Here is a 19,505-nt window from a genome sequence, read left to right on the forward strand (position 1 = left end):
ATATATATATATACATATGTATATATATATTAAATAGAATTTAAATTTTATTTGAACACAAATACTAAATGTGGGGTCACAAAATTTATGACCCCGACCCACTTTATATTAAGGCCCAAGGCCTGAGTCAAGGAGAAATATTGCCGAGGACGCATAATGAAAGTCCTAAAAAGGCCTAAGGATATGGCCGAGGACGATCTTATGCTCGGCAACCCATAGATCCCCTAAAGGAAAAGACGAGCTCAGTGCAGAAGTAGGCCAAGTGAAAAAGCTGCAAATACTGCAATAAAGAACTCTACGTCTGACAGGTCCATGCTCTTCACCATGTTATTCAGCTTTTACAACCACCCCCAAACACTCTAGGTATGGGCTGATAGGACAAGTCTCAACCCTAGAAAGTGGAGCTTACACGTGGACACTGGAAGAAAGGTAAATGCTAGTATAAAAGGGAAAAAGAACCAATTGAGTGAGAGAGAGACAAGTCGTCTCCCAGACTATAAAAGTCCTAAAGAAGGAGAATAATAAGAACACTAAGCTCCTCGGACGAGGTCTAAAGACCGGAACCACTCAGGTCGCACCGGAAGAAGGTCTTACTAGACATGCCAGGTTCACTCTCGTGTAAATTTCCATAGAAACCACGACTAACCGTTGTCCGATAACCAAGGCCTAGCCTTTCAAGTCCACGCTCTATAAATTATATTGTTTGGGCCCTTAACGTGCGAACCCAATATCATTTCGAGAGTTATTACAAATTGAGTCCTTACAATTAGCGCTGTCTGTAGGGAAGCTTGTGCGTTAGCACAGACAGTGGGTCAAGCTCCTGTCAACCCAGGGCCTGCGAAAGCCCCTCCATTACTTCCAGCGGCCTGGTGTTGTTGCCCTAGTACAAAGTTCTACTAGGGGCTATGCTTCGAAGCACTAGTGACAAGGATAATTCTAGGGGCTTCCACCATCAGTTCGACACCCTGTGCCTTGGCCGGGGGGCTAATCCTCGTTACTTAAAAGAAAAATTACAAGTTTTGGACAGAACCAAGGTATTGTACGGTCCTCGGACTCAAACCTATGGGGAAACCAACTACTTAAAAGAAAAATTACAATTTTTAGACAGAACCAAGGTATTGTACGGTCCTCGGACTCAAGCCTATGGGGAAACCAACTACTTAAAAAGAAAAATTACAAGTTTTGGACAGAACTAAGGTATTGTACGGTCCTTGGACTCAAGCCTATGGGGAAACCAACTACTTAAAAGAAAAATTACAAGTTTTGGACAAAACCAAGGTATTGTACAGTCCTCGGACTCAAGCCTATGGCGAAACCAACTACTTAAAAGAAAAATTACAAGTTTTGGACAGAACCAAGGTATTGTATGGTCCTCGGACTCAAGCCTATGGGGAAACCAACTACTTAAAAGAAAAATTACAAGTTTTGGACAGAACCAAGGTATTGTACAGTCCTCGGACTCAAGCCTATGGGGAAACCAACTACTTAAAAGAAAAATTACAACTTTTGGATAGAACCAAGGTATTGTATGGTTCTCGGACTCAAACCTATGGGGAAACCAACTACCTAAAAAAAAAATTATTATTATTAATTAATTGTTATTATAACTTATGGACAGAACCAGAGTACTGTATGGTCCTCGGACTCAGACCTATGGGGAAACCAACTACTTTTAGACAGAACCAAGGTATTGTATGGTCCTCGGATTCAAATCTATGGGGAAACCAACTGCCTAAAAAAAGTTGGATTTTGCTGACACTGCATTAAGATTGTTACATGCAGGAACTATTAGGGACCTGGAAACTATGGTTGTGGCAGCTTGGGCTATTTGGCTTAATAGAAACCAGAGGGTGTTTGAGTCGGTCAGCCAAGGGGCAAGTCAAGTCTGGAATTTGGCAATGAGTGCGCTATCTAATTATAAAGAAGCGTCGAAATTTTTTCTGTTGGGTCCGTTGTCTTGTGAGGTTAGTTGGAAAAAACCCCCTGCTGGTGTATACAAGATAAATGTTGATGGGGCTACTGCAGATGACGGAAGATGCTCAAGCATTGGGTTGGTCATAAGGGATTTTAGAGGAGAGGTTGTTGCTGCCTTTGCAGAGTACTCCAAGGCAATTTTTTGGTGGATGAGACTGAAGTTCTAGCAGTGAAAGCGGGGATTCTACTTGCAAAGGAAATGGGCCTTCATCATATTACTATTGAATCAGACTCACTCTCTGTAGTGCAAAGAATTTTATCCAAGGAAGTCAAAGGAGAAATGCCATATTGTCCAAGGAATTCTTACTTTTCTTGAATGGTTTAGCAGCTGGCAGGTTAGGCACCTGAAAAGGGAGTACAACAGGGTGGTGCATGAGCTAGCTCGGTTTGCTAGATGTAATAATATTAGTCAGGTATGGAGAGGTGTGTCTCCTCCAGTAGTGAGAAATCTGGTCCACATGGACTGCTTGTAACGGTGCTGCTCCTTTTACTTTGTTGTACTTCAATTTCAGTTCTAATGAAAGTTTATTCTCATCCAAAAAAAAAAAAAAAAAAAGAAAGATTGAGCATCCAATAAATATCTAATCATACCATTTTATTCCACAATCATTGAATCCATTAATTTTTCACTTTTTCTCGACACGTGGGGGGGGGGGGGGGGGGAGGAATTCATAGAAAGATTTTAACCAAAAGAGTAAAAATAAAAACAGAAACTTATCAATCACATCATAGTTGTTCTAGCAATTACTCTGATTAATCACCTTTGTGAAAGCAGGGCATGCATAAAGAAAATGGAAAAGGAATCAAAGGTGAACTTAGTACTTCAAAGTTCAAACAAGCACCAAAAGCAAGCAGTTGATTTCATACAAAATTGTAACACCCATCATCACAATATCTTCACGTGAGGATGATGCAAGTATCAGCAGTATAACTAATTTAAGAGGAAAAAAAAAATCCCACATTGCATCACAACCACTGAATTTCAAAAGTCAACTATAAGCAGCAAGTAGAAAGTTAACATACCCCCTCCCCTCCAAAAAAAACAAAAGCAATTAGAAAGTTGATACAAAAAACATAGAATATAACCAAAATTGTGTTTTCCAACTGTACTAATACGGATATATTTTTGTCGGATCTGTATCAGACACATCCAACAAGTGTACAGAGAACATAACAGGGAAAAAGTAATATATTTATAATTCACTAAATTATTGCAAAAAAAAAAACCCCTAACCAGTTCCTCTGTCATATTGGACTTCTCAAATTGGCAACATATTCATGTCAAACAAGTATGCAATATGATAATTTCATCTACCCAACAGCAGGGATGGAGCTACAAAATGATTTGTACCCCTCAAAACAAGTGAAAATTCATTCTCATCCTTTGCAGATGAGGCAGATACATGTTCTTTGGGCAATAAGTTGAAGGTCCTTTCATCACAAACTTATGAATCATGAATGTATCATAAGTAAACTAAAAAACAGGCAAAGAGAGAAAATGTGGGTGAAGTTAGTGGTATTGTGTATTCATGTTTCTTTCAGTTTGATAGCCAAATTTATTTTGGACCCCAAACCAGTTGAGTTTTATTAACTATAAAATAAAAAAGGCAAACAAAATTTAGTTTGCTATGTCCTAGGTTCTTCAATTAAAGAAAGCACTGTATGCGTCTCATTCCTCCAGCCATCAAACACAATACATTTCACAATTACAACAACAAAGACAATTGCCAAACTGTAAACCAAACTAAATATAGATATTAAGACATAGAAATGAACTTCCTATAATAATAATAAAACGGTCTCACTCACCTGAACTACTGCCCATGACATTCACACAGTACACCAATCTAAGCCTTGGCCTTCTCTAAGTGTCAAACACTGTGTATGTCAAAGTCAATAAAAGGAACTTTAAAAAGACCAAATAGCACCCCACATGTCTTCAAACTTCAAAGGCCAAGCTCGTCTAGAGGACTAAACGGGTACTTTACTTCTCCACAAAAGTACAATACTGTGAGTTTTGGGTTAAAAAAACAACTGTTGCTGAACAAATAGTTAGTAGAAGAAGAAAAATTACTTTAACGAAACCGCTCAAGAAAAGCCGAACATTTTCCAGTGTTTTTCAATTTTCAGTAATCACTTTCTAGTTTCTTTCTTCCCAAAACCCAGTTGAAGACCCAAGAGAGAGAATTTTCTTCCACGGCCTTTTTCCTTAAAAAAAAAAAAAAAAAAAAATCGTAAATCATTTTCTTCTCCTCGAACCCAGCCACAGACCCGAGGCAGATCCGCCTTGTGTTGACTTGCGTATTTGGGTAAGCTTCTGTTTCATTTTTGACTGATTAATTGTTTGTGGATTTGGGTCTTTGATCAATTGTAATCTGTTGATGAAAACCTAGAAACAACCTTAGTATATTTAGCTTTCAAAGAAATGCTCGGAATACAGAGAGCATGTTAAATCTGAAGATGCCATTGCAGTTGCCTCAGATTTTTTTTCCCCCTCTCATGAGGGTTGTTATGAAACTTAAATTATATAAAATCTAATAAAAAGATTTTAAAGATAATTTTTTTTTTTTAAATCACACACGAATATCTAAAGTCTTACCATTTCTTTTTGCAGAGTTCTCTTATCTTATTTGAAATTGTTGTATGATAGTCACGTATTCAATATTGCATGTAGATTTCTTTCAAAATTTTAATTCAATAAAAATTTCCTTGTGCTTTTCTTTTTGTTTGTTAGACCTAATATATTGTTCAAGGGACAAAAGTTTTAAGGACCAAATTTAGCAATAATCTTAGTTGTAACATAAGACTACAACTCTTGCTAAATAAATTAACAGGGCTATATATTTTCAAAATCTAACTATTAAATTGCATTTTCTTTATTTTTTAAAACACATGTTAAATTTCATGTAAATAGAATGTTATTTACTATTCATTTCATAAACTTATTTTTCATGTATAATTTTAGACTACAAAAACTTGAAATTTAAACATTTTATTGATAACATAACTATTGATATTCAATAATATGGAGGATATAAAAAGAGAACGTGGATTTGTCAAAATTCACATCAAATAATCTGATAAAAAAATATTAAGTGCAAAATTTAATTATGTTGGGCCTAAAAAAAAACTTAGGGTGGTCAAAATTTTTCTTATAATAATTTTTAAAATTTATATATAAATTTTTTTTTCCTGGCTTCAATGTGGAGCCGCCCCTGTGCCATTGTTACCTCCATCAAGTGGGATGTCAAGTTCGAATCAAGTTTTACAACAAGGTGAAGTTTTCATTGTAAAACAAAGTCTTATGTGCAAATTGGAGCATCTCTTCTAAAGTTTTCAAGAACCGAAGATGATTTGCAGTTTTGGGTTTTGTTTAAATTTCTGTGTAGTTCTTCCCTGATATGTAATATTGCAGCTATTTGTATTGGTTCTGCAGTGTAGGAGAGGATCTGCTGTCCTGTACTGCCGTGTGGTTTGCTGTTGTTTGTGTGGTGCACAGTTTCACTGAGTTGTAGAACTTGTATTCATTTTTTCTTTGATCTCTGAGTCTGATTCATCTAACAAAAAATTCACCCTACATTCTTGCAGAAACAGAATAGAAAGGGAGAACTTGGAAAGCTAAAAGGAAAAGAAGAGGAGAGAGAAATCCCAAAGAAACAACCAGTTCTTGCTCCTTTGCTCCTCTGTGCCCTGCAACCCATGGCTAGTTCCACTGCTCCATCCTTATCGGTCCTTGCTGCTTTGCTCTTGAGTTTAGGCATCATACTGGTCTTACCTCAATTAGTTCTGTGTGTTGCAACCATGACTCATTCCGAGGGCCAAGAAAACTTTGATCCATCTTTATCAACCCCAGCATTGACACATGAATATCAGGTCTTTGTTAGTTTTCGTGGGGCCGATATCCGCACAGGCTTTAAAAGCCATTTTTTTGCCGCTTTAAACCATGAAAGGATTGGTGCGTACAGAGATGACATAGATCTCCCTAGAGGGGAAGAGATTGGACCTGAGTTGTTGAAGGCAATTGAGACTTCAAGGATTGCAGTTGTTGTGTTCTCGAAAAACTATGCTACTTCGGATTGGTGCCTTGATGAGCTGATGAAGATCATGGAATGCAAAAGGCTTTTAAATCAAAGGGTGCTGCCTATATTCTATGATGTGTCTCAATCCGAGGTGCTAGAACAGAAGGGAATTTTTGCGGAGGCGCTCCTGAAGGGCCCTGAAGACAAGATTAACAATTGGAGAGCTGCATTGACGGAGGCCGCAGACTTGGTAGGCTTGCATTTGGAACATTATAGGTAAATATTATATTACATGTTTTTTTATTAAAAAAAAAAAAAATCTCGTTTATGCATTTATATATTTTTTTAATTGAATTAAATTTTATTTGAACACAAATATTTTATAATAAATATCTGTTAATAGCTATTATAATTATAAGACTTCATATTACATACTAGTTTTGTATAATTTAATGTGCATAATACATACTGATTAGCATTTATCATTCTCTACATTTTCAAGCCTAAAATGTAAAATTCACCATCTAAGTTTCACCTAACTTCTTTCTCAAAAAAAAAAAAAAAGTTTCACCTAACTTCATTTTAGTCTTCTAAACTTCAAGTTTAGTCAATTAAGCATTTTCTGTCAATTTCTGTTAAATTTAAAAAAAAAATCTAGAAAATGTTTTTCAATCATTAGTTGGATTTCTTTAATTTAAAATTTTTGGAGAAAAAATTAAAAATTTGGACAATTAACCCCAATATATAACAGAATTTGTTAAAGATGCCTTAATTAAACAAACTTCAAACTTAGATGATTGAAATGAAACAAAAACAAGGTTGGAGGATTGAAATTGATTATGGTGAAACGTAGTTGTAGATAATGGGTTTTGCATTTTAGCATTTTTTTTTTTTCCAATAGAAAATTGTCAAAACAACCTCCACAGGAGGGTTTCTCTCTAGAGTATGTGCGCCAAGTTCATTACTGGAGATAGAGACCCAACATCATTCCGTGTAACATTCCACAAGTGTATCCAATTTCCAAAAACAAACAAAACTATGATTTTAAGTCACATTTTGTAACTTCAAAATTGTGACTTAGAGTTATAATTTTCCTTATTTTTGGAGAGTATATGTAGTATGTGTACATTAAGGGATGCACTAAACGTTCCCCCATTCCAAAAAATATAATTAAAATAATTTTTCTTTTTTCTCAAGTTGGTTTTTGTAGAAGTAAGAAACAGCAAAAGAAAAGAAAAAAAAAAGGGCGGGGTTTTTTGGCATTTTGCTCTTTAAGTCAAGTTTACACTAGTACAAAAGCTTTAAATTTCGTTACGAAGGTCTTTTTAAATTGATTATAGGAACGAAATATTTTGGTAATGGTGTGTTACTGGTGCACCATTCGGCAGTTACTGCTTGATTAATATATATTATACTGTCTTTCTCAAAAAAAAAAAATATATATATATATATATATATTATACTGTAATAAATATAAATAATTCTATAAATAAATAAATTTTATATAGTTTATTTTTAAAAAAGAACTAATAAAAGAATCAGAATGGTCATTTTGTAAATAAGCAAGCATCATAGGGCATTTATACTTTCCAAGAATTTTCCATTTTCCAGTTCACCGTTCCACTCCAACCCTCGTGACTACCCTGCCCTACTGTTTCTTTATTTCTATTAATTAATTATCTCACCTATGACCTAACCCACTTCAATCTTATCATTTCAAACCCACGCCGTTACTCTGTGAACCCACTTCTTTTTCTTCTTCTTCTTGATTTCACAGTGCGTCTTTCTTGCATCATTTTCAACTTTCAACCATGGCTCGTTCCTTTACTCCGTCCTTATCCGTCCTCGTTCCTTTGCTTTTCTTGAGTTTAGACAGCGCACTTCAATTAGGTCTTAGTGTTGGAACCATGGCTCATTCCGTGGGCCAAGAAAACTCCCCAGCGTTGACCTATGAATATCAGGTCTTCGTTAGTTTTAGTGAAGATACCCACAAAAATTTTACCTGCCATCTCTTTGTCGCTTTAGAACGTAAAGGGATTCGTGTGTATAGAACGGAATTTATTCGGACTGAACTAATGAAGGCAATCGAGAAATCAAGGATCGCAGTTGTTATGTTCTCTAAAAACTATGGTAATTCAGATGGGTACCTGGATGAGCTGGTTAAGATCATGGAATGCAAAAGGCTGTTCAATCAAAGGGTGATCCCTATTTTCTACGATGTGTCCCCATCCGAGGTGCGAAAACAGGAGGGCAATTTCGCAGAGGCACTACGGAATGGCCCTGAAGACAAGGTGAACAGTTGGAAGGTTGCTTTGACGTACGTTGCAAGCTTGGCAGGCTCACATTTGAATCCATATCGGTAATATTATTTACATATGACTTTGTCGCTCTAATATTATTTACGTTGCAAGCTTCGCCTCTCTCTTCTTCATTCATTCCAGCCCTAATTTTCGACTATATAGAAATTTCTCTTTAAAACCCAAAGACCCAAAAACCCTACGTGAAAGCCTTTGAACTCTGAACAACGCAAAGATTAAGAAAACAAAAGTAGTCTCCATAATCATAAGTTGGAAAACATATGTAGCCTCCGCTTCCTCCATAATCATAAATTTTGGCTTTATGAGTTGGGGGAGAAATAGGAATGCCTCTCCCACAAAATATGTTTTTAACTTCTGTTTTAATACCTGTATTCTTTTTCTCTTTTTCTTATACATTTTTTTTCGTGTTTTTGATTTGGTTCAATCTGGCACTCTCATTGAATGCCAGGTAAACAAGCCCATGCAAAATCTGGATTTATAGTGGACTTGTAGTTGACATATGGATAACATGCAGTGATGTTTAATGTTTAAGGCTGCCTTTCTTTATATATATATATATATATTTATATATATATTTCAACCAAAGTATCATCCATAGATCAACCACTATTACCTAAAAATGGTGGGACTTGATCGTAAAAGTACACATTCAAGCCACAAAAGTTTGAAATTCAAAGTTGTTATTGGTTGATTTGTGTTGTTTTATGGTCATATATTTTATGAAGACAATATTGTACTATTCTTTGATATATTGCTTATTAGCATTTATATATTAGAGGAAGCTTTCAAATAAATATTCTTAGGTTTTTAGATATTTAAATTGAGATTTATTTTATTTCAAGTATCTTTCTTTTGTGGACTATGTGATTTAAAAAAAAGAAAAAGAAAAAAGAAATCAATGGGCAGATTTGAAATTATAGCTGCAAAACAATCACATTAATTTTAGGAAAAGATATTTGTCTTTCAAATTATTACTAATGGTGCTTTAACATTGCAACAATTTTTTTTTTTTTGCAAAATATCTGGCTAACTTTTCCTATTAAATTATAATGATATGATGATTATAATAAATTAAATCATATTTTATACTCAATAGCATTCTCGTGCATTGCATGGATTAGCAACATGTGTGTGTGTGCGTGTATATATATACTCAGTAGCATTCTCATGCATCGTTTGCACGAGTTAACGACTAGTATCTATGTGCGTGTCCATATATAATATTTTTTCTTTAAATGATCAAATATAGAGTTTCATATACAAATACAATAATAATAAATGCTTATTAATAGTTATTAAATTTCTATTAAAAAAAATCATATTATATTAAAGGATAAATTATATAGTTAGTCCCTAACCTTTACATTGAACGTCAATTTGGTCCTTAATCTTTCAAATGTACCAATTTGATCCCTAACATTTTAGTATAATATCAAAATAGTTCATACTGTTTAGTGGTGTTTAGTGGTGGATGGAAAATACTAACGTGACTAATGGTCAAAATAAAATATAAAATATAGGTTTTAGACTATATAAGACTACTACTTGGACCACTATGTCAACCACCTAAAATAAATAAATGAATGATGTGAGGCTCAATGTCCTTTTTATACTTTAGTGTTGTTCTATTTTCTAAAGACGTCATTTTTGTTTTTGTTTAGTTTTTAATTTTGGTTTGGTCCTGATCAACGTGGTCTCTTATATATAGAAGCAAGAACAACCAATTATAGCATGAAGATCTACACTTGTGTAGTTAAAGTCCAAAGGTTGGATTTGTTCTTCAACAAACCATGAATTCTTGAAACAACCCAACAAACTGTGTCGTCACCAAGAAATCGTATCAACCCCATAAATTCCAAAGCCCATAACTGTAATCCCCAAAATCTGAAGCCTAATCCTCAAATCCATTAAAAAAAAATTTACCCTTCGCGGTTTGACTGCTTTCTCTCCCTGGTTGTTCGGTCTTCTCCTCCACCTCTTTCTCTCTCTGACAACAAAGCTCACCTCTCAATTTTTTCATTTGGCGGCTGCAACCACCACCTTGAATTAGCAAGACGGTTTTCGTCCTCCAGTCTTTTGGCTGTCTTCCATGGCTGTCACCTTTGATGTTGGTTCTTCCATGGTTGTTTAGTCCTTTGGTTGGTTGTTTATTAATTGAAGGGAGGTGGAGAAGTTGATTTGGGCTTTTTGGCTCAGTTTAAGTTTTGTTGATGTTGATTTGGGTTGTATCATGTATATGAAGGAGTTGATCTGGGAGAGAGAGGCGAAAATAAAAATTAGTGGGACATTCTGGGTTGAAAGGAACATAGACAGAGGAAGAAAATTTATAAAATAATAAACAATGAACAAGATAATACTTTGAGAGTAGAATATTGATTTTTCTAAATTGGGGTATTTTTTATATATTTATTATGCTGACATGTTAGTTCAAGTGGTAGTCTTATGTGGCTTAAAACGAATATTTTATTTTAACGATTAGTTATATCAGTATTTTCCATTCTCCATTTAATAATAAAGTCCATTTTGACACAATATCAAAAGGTTAGGAATCAAATTGACATTTAATGTAAAGGTTAGTGACAAAATATGTAGTTTACCCTATATTAACCTTTTCGTGCATTGCATTGATTAGTGGTTACCAATACCAGCTAGTTTTGTTTATGGACAAAATATAACATTTATCATTCTCTGTTTTTTCAATTACCAAATTGTCAAAACATCACATGAAAAGTAGGCTTGTGTAGAGCCTTCATTTCTTCTTGGTGTGTGGAGAATTGTTTCTCTTTGTGCGCTAGGAAGGAGAATGATATGTTTGATAACATATCAGTTGGAGGATGGTGTGTTTGTATGGAGACATTGGCCAAAAAAAGAAGAAGGGAAAAGCTCTCTTTTTTTGTAAGGGAAGGGTGTAAAATTGATCTAGCCATCAAAGCAAAATGCAATGTGCATATTGTTGCTTTATACCTAGAAGGGCATTGAATTTAGATGCAGTAGCAAGGGCTTCCAAATCTGTGATATAGGGAAGTATAAATTGTTGTTTGAGTTTGAGGAAGAGACAAATGCGGAGAGAATGATAATGGGAGAACCAAGGTCCTTTGAAAAAAATTTGATTGTTATGAAACGATTGTCACATGATTAATCGATCAAATCGGTGAGCTTCAAGGTGACTTTATTCTAGGATTAGGAGATGACGTCCTTTTCGATTAGAAGCCAACATTTTTTAGTGGGATGTTTCACTATATATCCATGTTTGCATCATATTGTTATTATAATCTTGACTTTTTTATTTGATTGATCAAATTTTAATACGTGTACGTATTATAAATTTAAATTAAAAAATGATTTTGAAGTATAATAATATAAGACAATAAATAATTTAATTTGTTTTTTTACGCAAAATCACTACCAAGAAAATTTAAATACATCAAGTATATATATATATATATATATATGTATGTCTCTGTGTGTCTGTGTGTATTCGGATGATGATAATGTTACCATTCTCCTTTCTATTGTCTCTGACACCCTTTTCAATTGGGAACCAATATTTTTTTTTTTGAAAGCGGGAACCAATATATTTTTAGTTTTATGTTTTACTAGTATTTCTAGTGAATTAACATCCAAATTTTCATATTGTTATTATAATGTTGAATTTCTTTGGTTGTTAGTTAGTGGGAAGTAGTTGGTTCTAATTTGCCACGGAAATACTGTAAATCAAATAAATTTCAATGAATAGGCAACTAGATATTTGGCATTTCATTCCATTTTTCATAGCTCATTTCCTCTTTATTGTATGATCAGTTGATCACTGACACTCTATTCTTTGAAAAAACTAATTGTGGTTTCGCTTGCATTTGCAGTCTAGAGTCAGAGTTTATAGAAGAAATTGTGGAGAACATTTGGACAATGCTAAATGAGGAGGAATCAGCTAGCGCCCCATCCCGTCGTCAGATTGATGTTTCTGGTCAACACTCTGAACCAATCATCTCTCCGCAAAATGACGCTTCATCCCGTCATAATGTTATTTCTGAGTGGACCCCCTTTTTTTTTTTTTTTAAATAAAACCTTAACTTGGAGCTAAAGATATCACAGGTCTTTAAATATTGTCAGAAAGTAAGATAAAAAGAAAGTCAAGACCTTTCAACGCCATTGGCAAGTAAATCCTATTCCACGTGGAGTCGATTAATCCATCCTTTTCGTTCCCTGCTTTTTTTTTTCTTTTATCTTTTTTGTTTTTTTATCGCCGTTATTATTGTTTTGTTTCTACGTCGGGGGGTCCACATCAACAAGAAGCATCTCTATTCTCTTCTCTCTTTTATTCAAGAAAGACAGGTTCGTGGAAAATGCCAGACAGCATGGGGCTCACAAATTGGATCATTCTGATCAGCCTCTAACATTTGTTCAAATAACATGTACCCTTTTTTTTTTTTTTTTAAGTATGATTGCACAATTGATGTTTGGTTAGAGGAATTAGCTCTTTGGGAATTGGGTTCCACCCAACCCATCCCTTCTTTTCTGAAAATAATATATATGCAACACTTCCACCTATATGTATTTGCTAAGTTATTTACTGCCACTGTTGAACTTTATCATATCACGTGTCTCATTGCATGCTAATATATGTGAAAGATGTGGATGCAATAAATGCTAGTTCATTAATTGGTACATTATAATCTGATATCTAACACAATATTGAATAGATTTTTAACAAAATAATAATAATAACAGTAGTAGTTAGGCCATATTCTATATATGTGTTCATAATAGTAAGCCTTATAACTAGTTTTTTTCTCATTTCAATATGTGAAATTTACGATTCAACTTGTTGTAGGTGAAATTTGTCTTCATATGTGAGATGGTAAATTAGCAAGCTTGGAAAATCCCATTTTTAACAAATTGGGTTGACCCTAGCTAGCTAAATAAAATTTGATAGAACATAGTGTGTATTTTTTGGGTAAAATTGATAGAAAATAGTTGAATCCTATTGGCTATTCTTAGCAATTTATCCTAAACTATTCACAGATCCACGCAATGTGTGGGAATAGATAATCATTCTTGAATTGTAATATAATGTATAATTTGTTATCTAAAATTTGTTGAAGATAATTTTAGCTCTCCATAAAAATTAAACAATTTCTAAAATTATTTTTCATCTTTCTATCTCTACTAATATATCATTTTATTATTTTGGGTATCTTTGATTGGTATTATTCTTGTATAATGTGGTCCATATTTTTCGAAATTATGTTATAGTTTGCTGTTTTTTTTTTTTTTTTTTTTTTACAACTAAACTTTTTAAGATTCAAATAAATTATTCAAATTATTCACTCTATTAAAAGAGATTATTATGATAATCAAAACTTATTACAAACTTATACTAAATATGTATAATTTATTTTCTAAATTTTATTATACATAATTTGTTCTTCTTAAAAATTAAACAATTTCAAAAAATAATTTTCATCACTATTTTTTACAAATATATAATTTTTTTATGTTTTTTTATTGATATTATATTATTCTTTTTTGAAATGGTCCATATTCTTCTACCTATCGTTATTATGCATTATTTTTTCCTAATTTCTTTTTGGTACAACTAAAACTTTTAAGTTTTAAAGTTATAATTCAACCCATCCTATAAAGTCTACTTCTAACCATTGTTATTATACATTAAAGTTAAGGTGATTATTATGATAACCAAAACTTATCCTATAACTACAATTGATATTACTCAAATAATTAATAGTACTCTCAATCAAAACTTGTCTTTTTCCATTCTTAAGTAAATACACCAAATTGGACCAAATGGACTGAAGTGTGCTGAAATGGACTAAATAAGACCAAATGGACCGAAGTGGAAAGAATGGACCGAATGTACATGGACCAAAGTAGACCAGATGGACCAAATAGAACCGATTTGATATGTTTCCTATTTCTTTTTTCTTTGCAACTTTTTTTCTTTACATCTAAAGTTTTAAGTTTTGAATTTCTTATTCAAATTCAATTATCACTTCCAAAATAACTAAGTATTAACTTAAACAAAAATCAATCCTAAGTTATAAGAGGGGGAGAGACTACTTGTGATGAGGAACTCAAAAATACAACACCAATATGCATTAACCCAAAATAGAATTTTAAAAAACACAATGATTCATCAACCTAAAGTAGAGTTGCAAACAAAATAGGGTATGACTTAAAACTGAGAAGAGCAAACCTCTTAAGAAGCATGATTTTCATGAAAAACAAATGTTAATAGTACGTGACATTAGAAAACTGCCACTACTGCATAAGGCAAGTCACCTTACTGGAAAACTAGCAATCTGTAACAACATTAGAAAGACAAATCACAAAAATCTTTCTAATTTAAGACTCTTGCATCATGAAACGTTAATTTTCTTTGTTGAATTTTTGAAGCCAACATTATTTTTTGGATATTGCAACATTATAATAGCCCAGTGACAGTATGTTTTGACCATAAAACCGAGCAAGAGATCATCAAGTCATCTCTGCACAACAAAATAAGAAGAAAAAAAATTGAACCTTACTTATGATAATTTGGACCATCGATTTGAGAATCTGAGATGCAAATGACAGGACATGTCGCTTGAGGAATTCCACATATACATAGTCTGTATGCTCCAGGCTGGTGCTGCCGATTTGGAATGACCCTGTAGAAAAACACGGTTTAAAGTGAAAAGATGCACATGGTCCAATGGGTGACCAGCAATGTTCTTAGGGGCAAACATAAAGGACAAAGTTTAAGTCTTTGACATACTACGACACAAGCCACAGCAATATCCCAGGAAAACAAAAAAATAAAAACAAACAAATTTTTTTATAAATCAAAGAGTAGCACTAAGCAAACTCCATTGCCACCAATCCACAAATGATATTCAATGCCAATCAATTACCAGATGGTACTAACAGGCGAACAAATCACAATTGAAGAATTACTATATCCCAAAGATTGTTTCACAAGGAAAGCCCCCCACCCAAAAAAAAATGGCAATGATAAGGAAAACAATGTAACATACACATACAACTCTTCTCGAATAAATAAGTACATAAATCTTTGAAACAAAACCAACATGTTAAAGACTTGAAGCCAGTGAGCTTGGACTCAAATGGCGTTTCCCCATCCCATAAGAATGGATAGTCCGATAGTGTAAAGTCATAGACTCATAGGTTCAAAACGCATTGGCTGTCTGTCTAACTTACTAACAAAAAAGCGACATTTATCAAGGCGTAATTCGTGCAACATTGCCTAATCAAAGATTGTTTCACAAGGAAAGCCCCCCACCCAAAAAAAAATGGCAATGATAAGGAAAACAATGTAACACACACATACAACTCTTCTCGAATAAATAAGTACATAAATCTTTGAAACAAAACCAACATGTTAAAGACTTGAAGCCAGTGAGCTTGGACTCAAATGGCATTTCCCCATCCCATAAGAATAGATAGTCCGATAGTGTAAAGTCATAGACTCATAGGTTCAAAACACATTGGCTGTCTGTCTAACTTACTAACAAAAAAACGACATTTATCAAGGCGTAATTCGTGCAACATTGCCTAATCAAAAAAACCTTTAAAACTTAAAAGACCATAAACTTCAATTACTTGCCCCCAAATATCCCAACTACAGTTTCACATGCCCATACAATTCAAGCTTCATAATCTTCATACATGCACCCAATTAGGCAATTACACATAATACTCCACGCACATACATACATACATTTAGCACAAACATCTAAACATACAAACACAAATGTATACATATTTCACAAGAGCCCATGCAAGACCCAGATTGGAGACATTGTTCCAATTCCAACAACCTAAAAGTAATATCAGTGACAGATCCATGTGAAAAAGGTGACATTGTTCCAATTCCAACAACCTAAAAAAGTTACGTTGACTAAACAGTTAATTTAAATCATTTTAACCATAATTCTAACATTGGTCCTTTCACATTCAAAAGCGTGAGTGGTGCAGTAAAAGTAACAGGTCCACAACTCTACCACTCATAACTTGTCATTACTATGTGAGCAAGTTGTGGCAAAAGCTGGGTTCCTAGCATTGGTGTTTTTTTTTTTTTTTTTTTTGTGATGAGCTACAAGATTCTTGGCTATTCAAACTTGTATTTACACATATAAAACACCAACATTTGCCAAGAGTTTTGTAGCTCACCTAATACTCTCTTGGTGTTTTCAAAGAAGATGTCTAGAATTTAAATCTCATCTCTTCTATTAAAATATCGAATTATCCACACACAAAACTCACCGACATTTTATTTATATTTTTTTCCTTATAAATTACCCCTATTAGTTATTAGTAAATCATAATTGAATTGATTTTTTTTTTTAAATTGAGTTGAGTTGAGTTGTATTTTATTTATTGGTTAATAATAGTTTGCAACTTAAAATTTGTTGTGAAAATATTATGGATGTAACATTACTCTTATTTATTTATTTATTGTTGGCTGTGTCATCTTTTTCAAGCAATTTGCTGAGGCCCATGTTTCAAAGGCCCAAATGGAGTTGGGCAAATCTTCTGCTCTTTGGGGGTGTAGACGCAGCTCTGTCTTCATTTCGTGGACCATGATAACACAAGGCCCATATTTTTCACATTCTATATGCTCTTACAGTATTTGTGTGGCCCAGACACCCAGTAATCAAGCAAATTTCCAGTACTAAAGTCCTGCGCTAACAATTTTTTTTAGGTAAAATAGTAGAGGATGAGGGAGGTGAAGTTGGAACCAAATACACAAGGGGTAGCAAAAGATTTCATTAATACTGAACAACCACTTGAATCGCTAAATCACATCTCATATTTGGTATATTATGTTAAATTTAGTATTTGCCCATATTGATTGTGTACCAACAACTAGACCTGCAGTCTACCGATGGCTGGGCTATGTTTAAAGAAACTGTAACATCAAATTATTCAGCATAACAACAAATCAAATTTAGTACTTCCTTTTGTTTTACTCAGTCATGTTTGTTAGTTTAAGTGTTTAACCATTATTAGCTAGTTTAATAATTTAAGTACAACTTATTTTAAAATTCATTGTTTTTCAACGTTTACACTGTACAGATTATTATTAAAAATTTATAACATCACATATTTGTATGTTTGAGAACAAATTATAAGCTAATTTTTTACATTTTTATCTTTTATGTAAAATTTATTAAAACTTTACTTTTTCAAAGTACAAATTTACATTAGCATGCTTTCAGCAAAAATATCTTTAGTAGAAAACTAAATAAGGTGTCTAGAAACAGACACGTAAAAAAATTCACATATTTAAACAAACCCATAAAATTAATTTGCCCAAAATAAACAATGTCAAAGAACACTATACTCTGTGTCAAAACTATTTGACAAGATAATGTAAATGAAAAACCTTAAATTTTATAAATAAATAAAAAAAACGCAAAAGATGATGTGGAAGAAAAAGTTGATAGAGAAAAGGAAAAATAAAAAATCATTCGTGGTGTGTGTGTGTGTATATATATATATACTGAGCAACAGAAAGAATATCATGATCCTTGTCTTAATAGTGCCACTCTATTAATCAGGAGCAATGGTAAGAAAAATAGATTACCAAACTTTTTTATCTCTTATTTAGTCTTTTTTTTTTAATTTTTTTTTCTTCTACACAACAATTTCACAACATTTCTAAACTAGCCTATCACCTCACAAATGGACCCATCATAATCTACAATTTTTTAAATGATAGACTAATTTGAGAATATTGTGAATTTTATTGTCTCTATATTGTTTTTTTGGCCTTGTCAACATGTCATCTATGTCACTATGTGTGCAAGACCTAACAAATTGATTAGGCTTTTCCATATCACATTTCTCAATTTGTTGTATTTTTTAGACCTATGATGCTAAATTGCTACTTTGTAGAGATTTCATATTTAAATTGAAGTTTTGATTAGTAAAATAATAAAGGTTAACATTTAAAGGTCAGGCATAGGACCAGTATCCAATGGCACTAGACTCGTTGAGAAGGTGACATATATCGACTTTTGGACACGTGTTACCATATGACCGGGTTCAATGCACTGATGCACTAGATCTAGGGGTGTCAAATGGGTGGGTTTGGAGTGGACATAATTGGATTGGGTATATAAAAACTCATTCACCCATTAAAACCCATTTAATTAATTGTTTTTAACCCAAACCCAACCCAACCCAATTATAATGGGTAAACCCCAATTACTCAATTATCAAAATTACCAAAATGCCCTTAAAGTAAAAAGGACCAAAGTACCAAAATATTTCAGTTTGCATTTTTTGACACATCAACATTTTAATTTTAAAAAAAAGCCACATCAGAAAATTAAAAAAAAAATTATGAATTTATAATTTTTTAAAATTTAATTAAATGAATTTTTTAAATCTTAAAGTCAGATATTCTATCTGGGTTGAGAGAGAGAGAGAGAGAGAGAGAGAGAGAGAGAGAGAGAGAGAGAGAGAGAGAGAGAGAGAGAGAGAGAGAGAGAGAGAGAGAGATCTGGATCGGAACCGGCGTCCGCTTCGTCTTACTCGACCCTACCTCTGGCCTCCACCTCGGTGGCATACTCATCGACATGATCACCTCCGAACCCTCCCTCGTCGCCGAGATATCCGCCGCCGCTTCCTCCAAAAACTACTTATCCATCGACGCACTAGTATCCGGCGGCAATCTTGGGCTAAAAACGGAAGGTTGGCGATATTCGCCAGAGGGGACGAGTCGGTGGTGAAACGTTTGAGTCCACTTTTTGCCCTCCTTGGTAAAGTTAATTACATGGGTGCCACTGGAAAAGGTCAATTTGCGAAACTAGCAAATCAGATATCGATTGCTTCCAGATTTTTTATTACTATAAACTACGTTTTATTCTTCTTCTTTTTTTAATTGTTTTTTTAATTGTGAGTAATATTCTGTTTGATTGGGGAGAAAATGCTGGAAAAGAGAAAGCGATTTTGTATATTTGAGTTTCAAATGTTCTCTTAAATTTCTTAAATATTTGGACTCTGTTTGGTTACGGAGAAAATCACAAGATGATTAATTTTCATTTGTTTAGTCCAGAATTTTTATTATTAAAAACCATAATTTATTTATTTATTTTTTTTTAATGGGAAGAGTTGGGTTAAATTTAAGTATATTATTTTTGGGTTAAATGGGGTTCAATGAGTTTTT

At 33.4% G+C, this 19,505-nt stretch overlaps 1 protein-coding gene across 2 annotated transcripts; it reads left to right on the forward strand.

Moving 5' to 3' along the window:
• Positions 1-4,053: 4,053 nt before the first annotated feature.
• On the forward strand, positions 4,054-12,743 carry LOC115982249 (toll/interleukin-1 receptor-like protein). 2 transcript variants are annotated; one of them, XM_031104791.1, is made up of 3 exons: positions 4,054-4,283; positions 5,563-6,269; positions 12,172-12,743. In XM_031104791.1, exons 2-3 carry the CDS (start codon positions 5,674-5,676, stop codon positions 12,371-12,373), a joined length of 798 nt encoding a protein of 265 aa, XP_030960651.1. In that variant the 5' UTR covers positions 4,054-4,283; positions 5,563-5,673; the 3' UTR covers positions 12,374-12,743. The 2 variants fall into 2 exon arrangements, with proteins under 2 accessions (XP_030960651.1, XP_030960652.1); XM_031104792.1 differs by lacking the exons at positions 4,054-4,283; positions 5,563-6,269 and adding an exon at positions 7,690-8,352.
• Positions 12,744-19,505: the final 6,762 nt, after the last annotated feature.

The sequence above is a fragment of the Quercus lobata genome, chromosome 3 (assembly GCF_001633185.2).
Source record: "Quercus lobata isolate SW786 chromosome 3, ValleyOak3.0 Primary Assembly, whole genome shotgun sequence".
In the NCBI taxonomy this organism is placed as follows: Eukaryota; Viridiplantae; Streptophyta; class Magnoliopsida; order Fagales; family Fagaceae; genus Quercus; species Quercus lobata.

What these genes read in the sequence shown, in the direction of transcription:
- LOC115982249 (XM_031104791.1), top strand. Translation starts at nt 5,674, where the DNA reads ATGGCTAGTTCCACTGCTCCATCCTTATCGGTCCTTGCTGCTTTGCTC. An exon ending in TTGCATTTGGAACATTATAG is followed by an intron (nt 6,270 to 12,171) that starts GTAAATATTATA and finishes TTGCATTTGCAG; the next exon opens with TCTAGAGTCAGAGTTTATAG.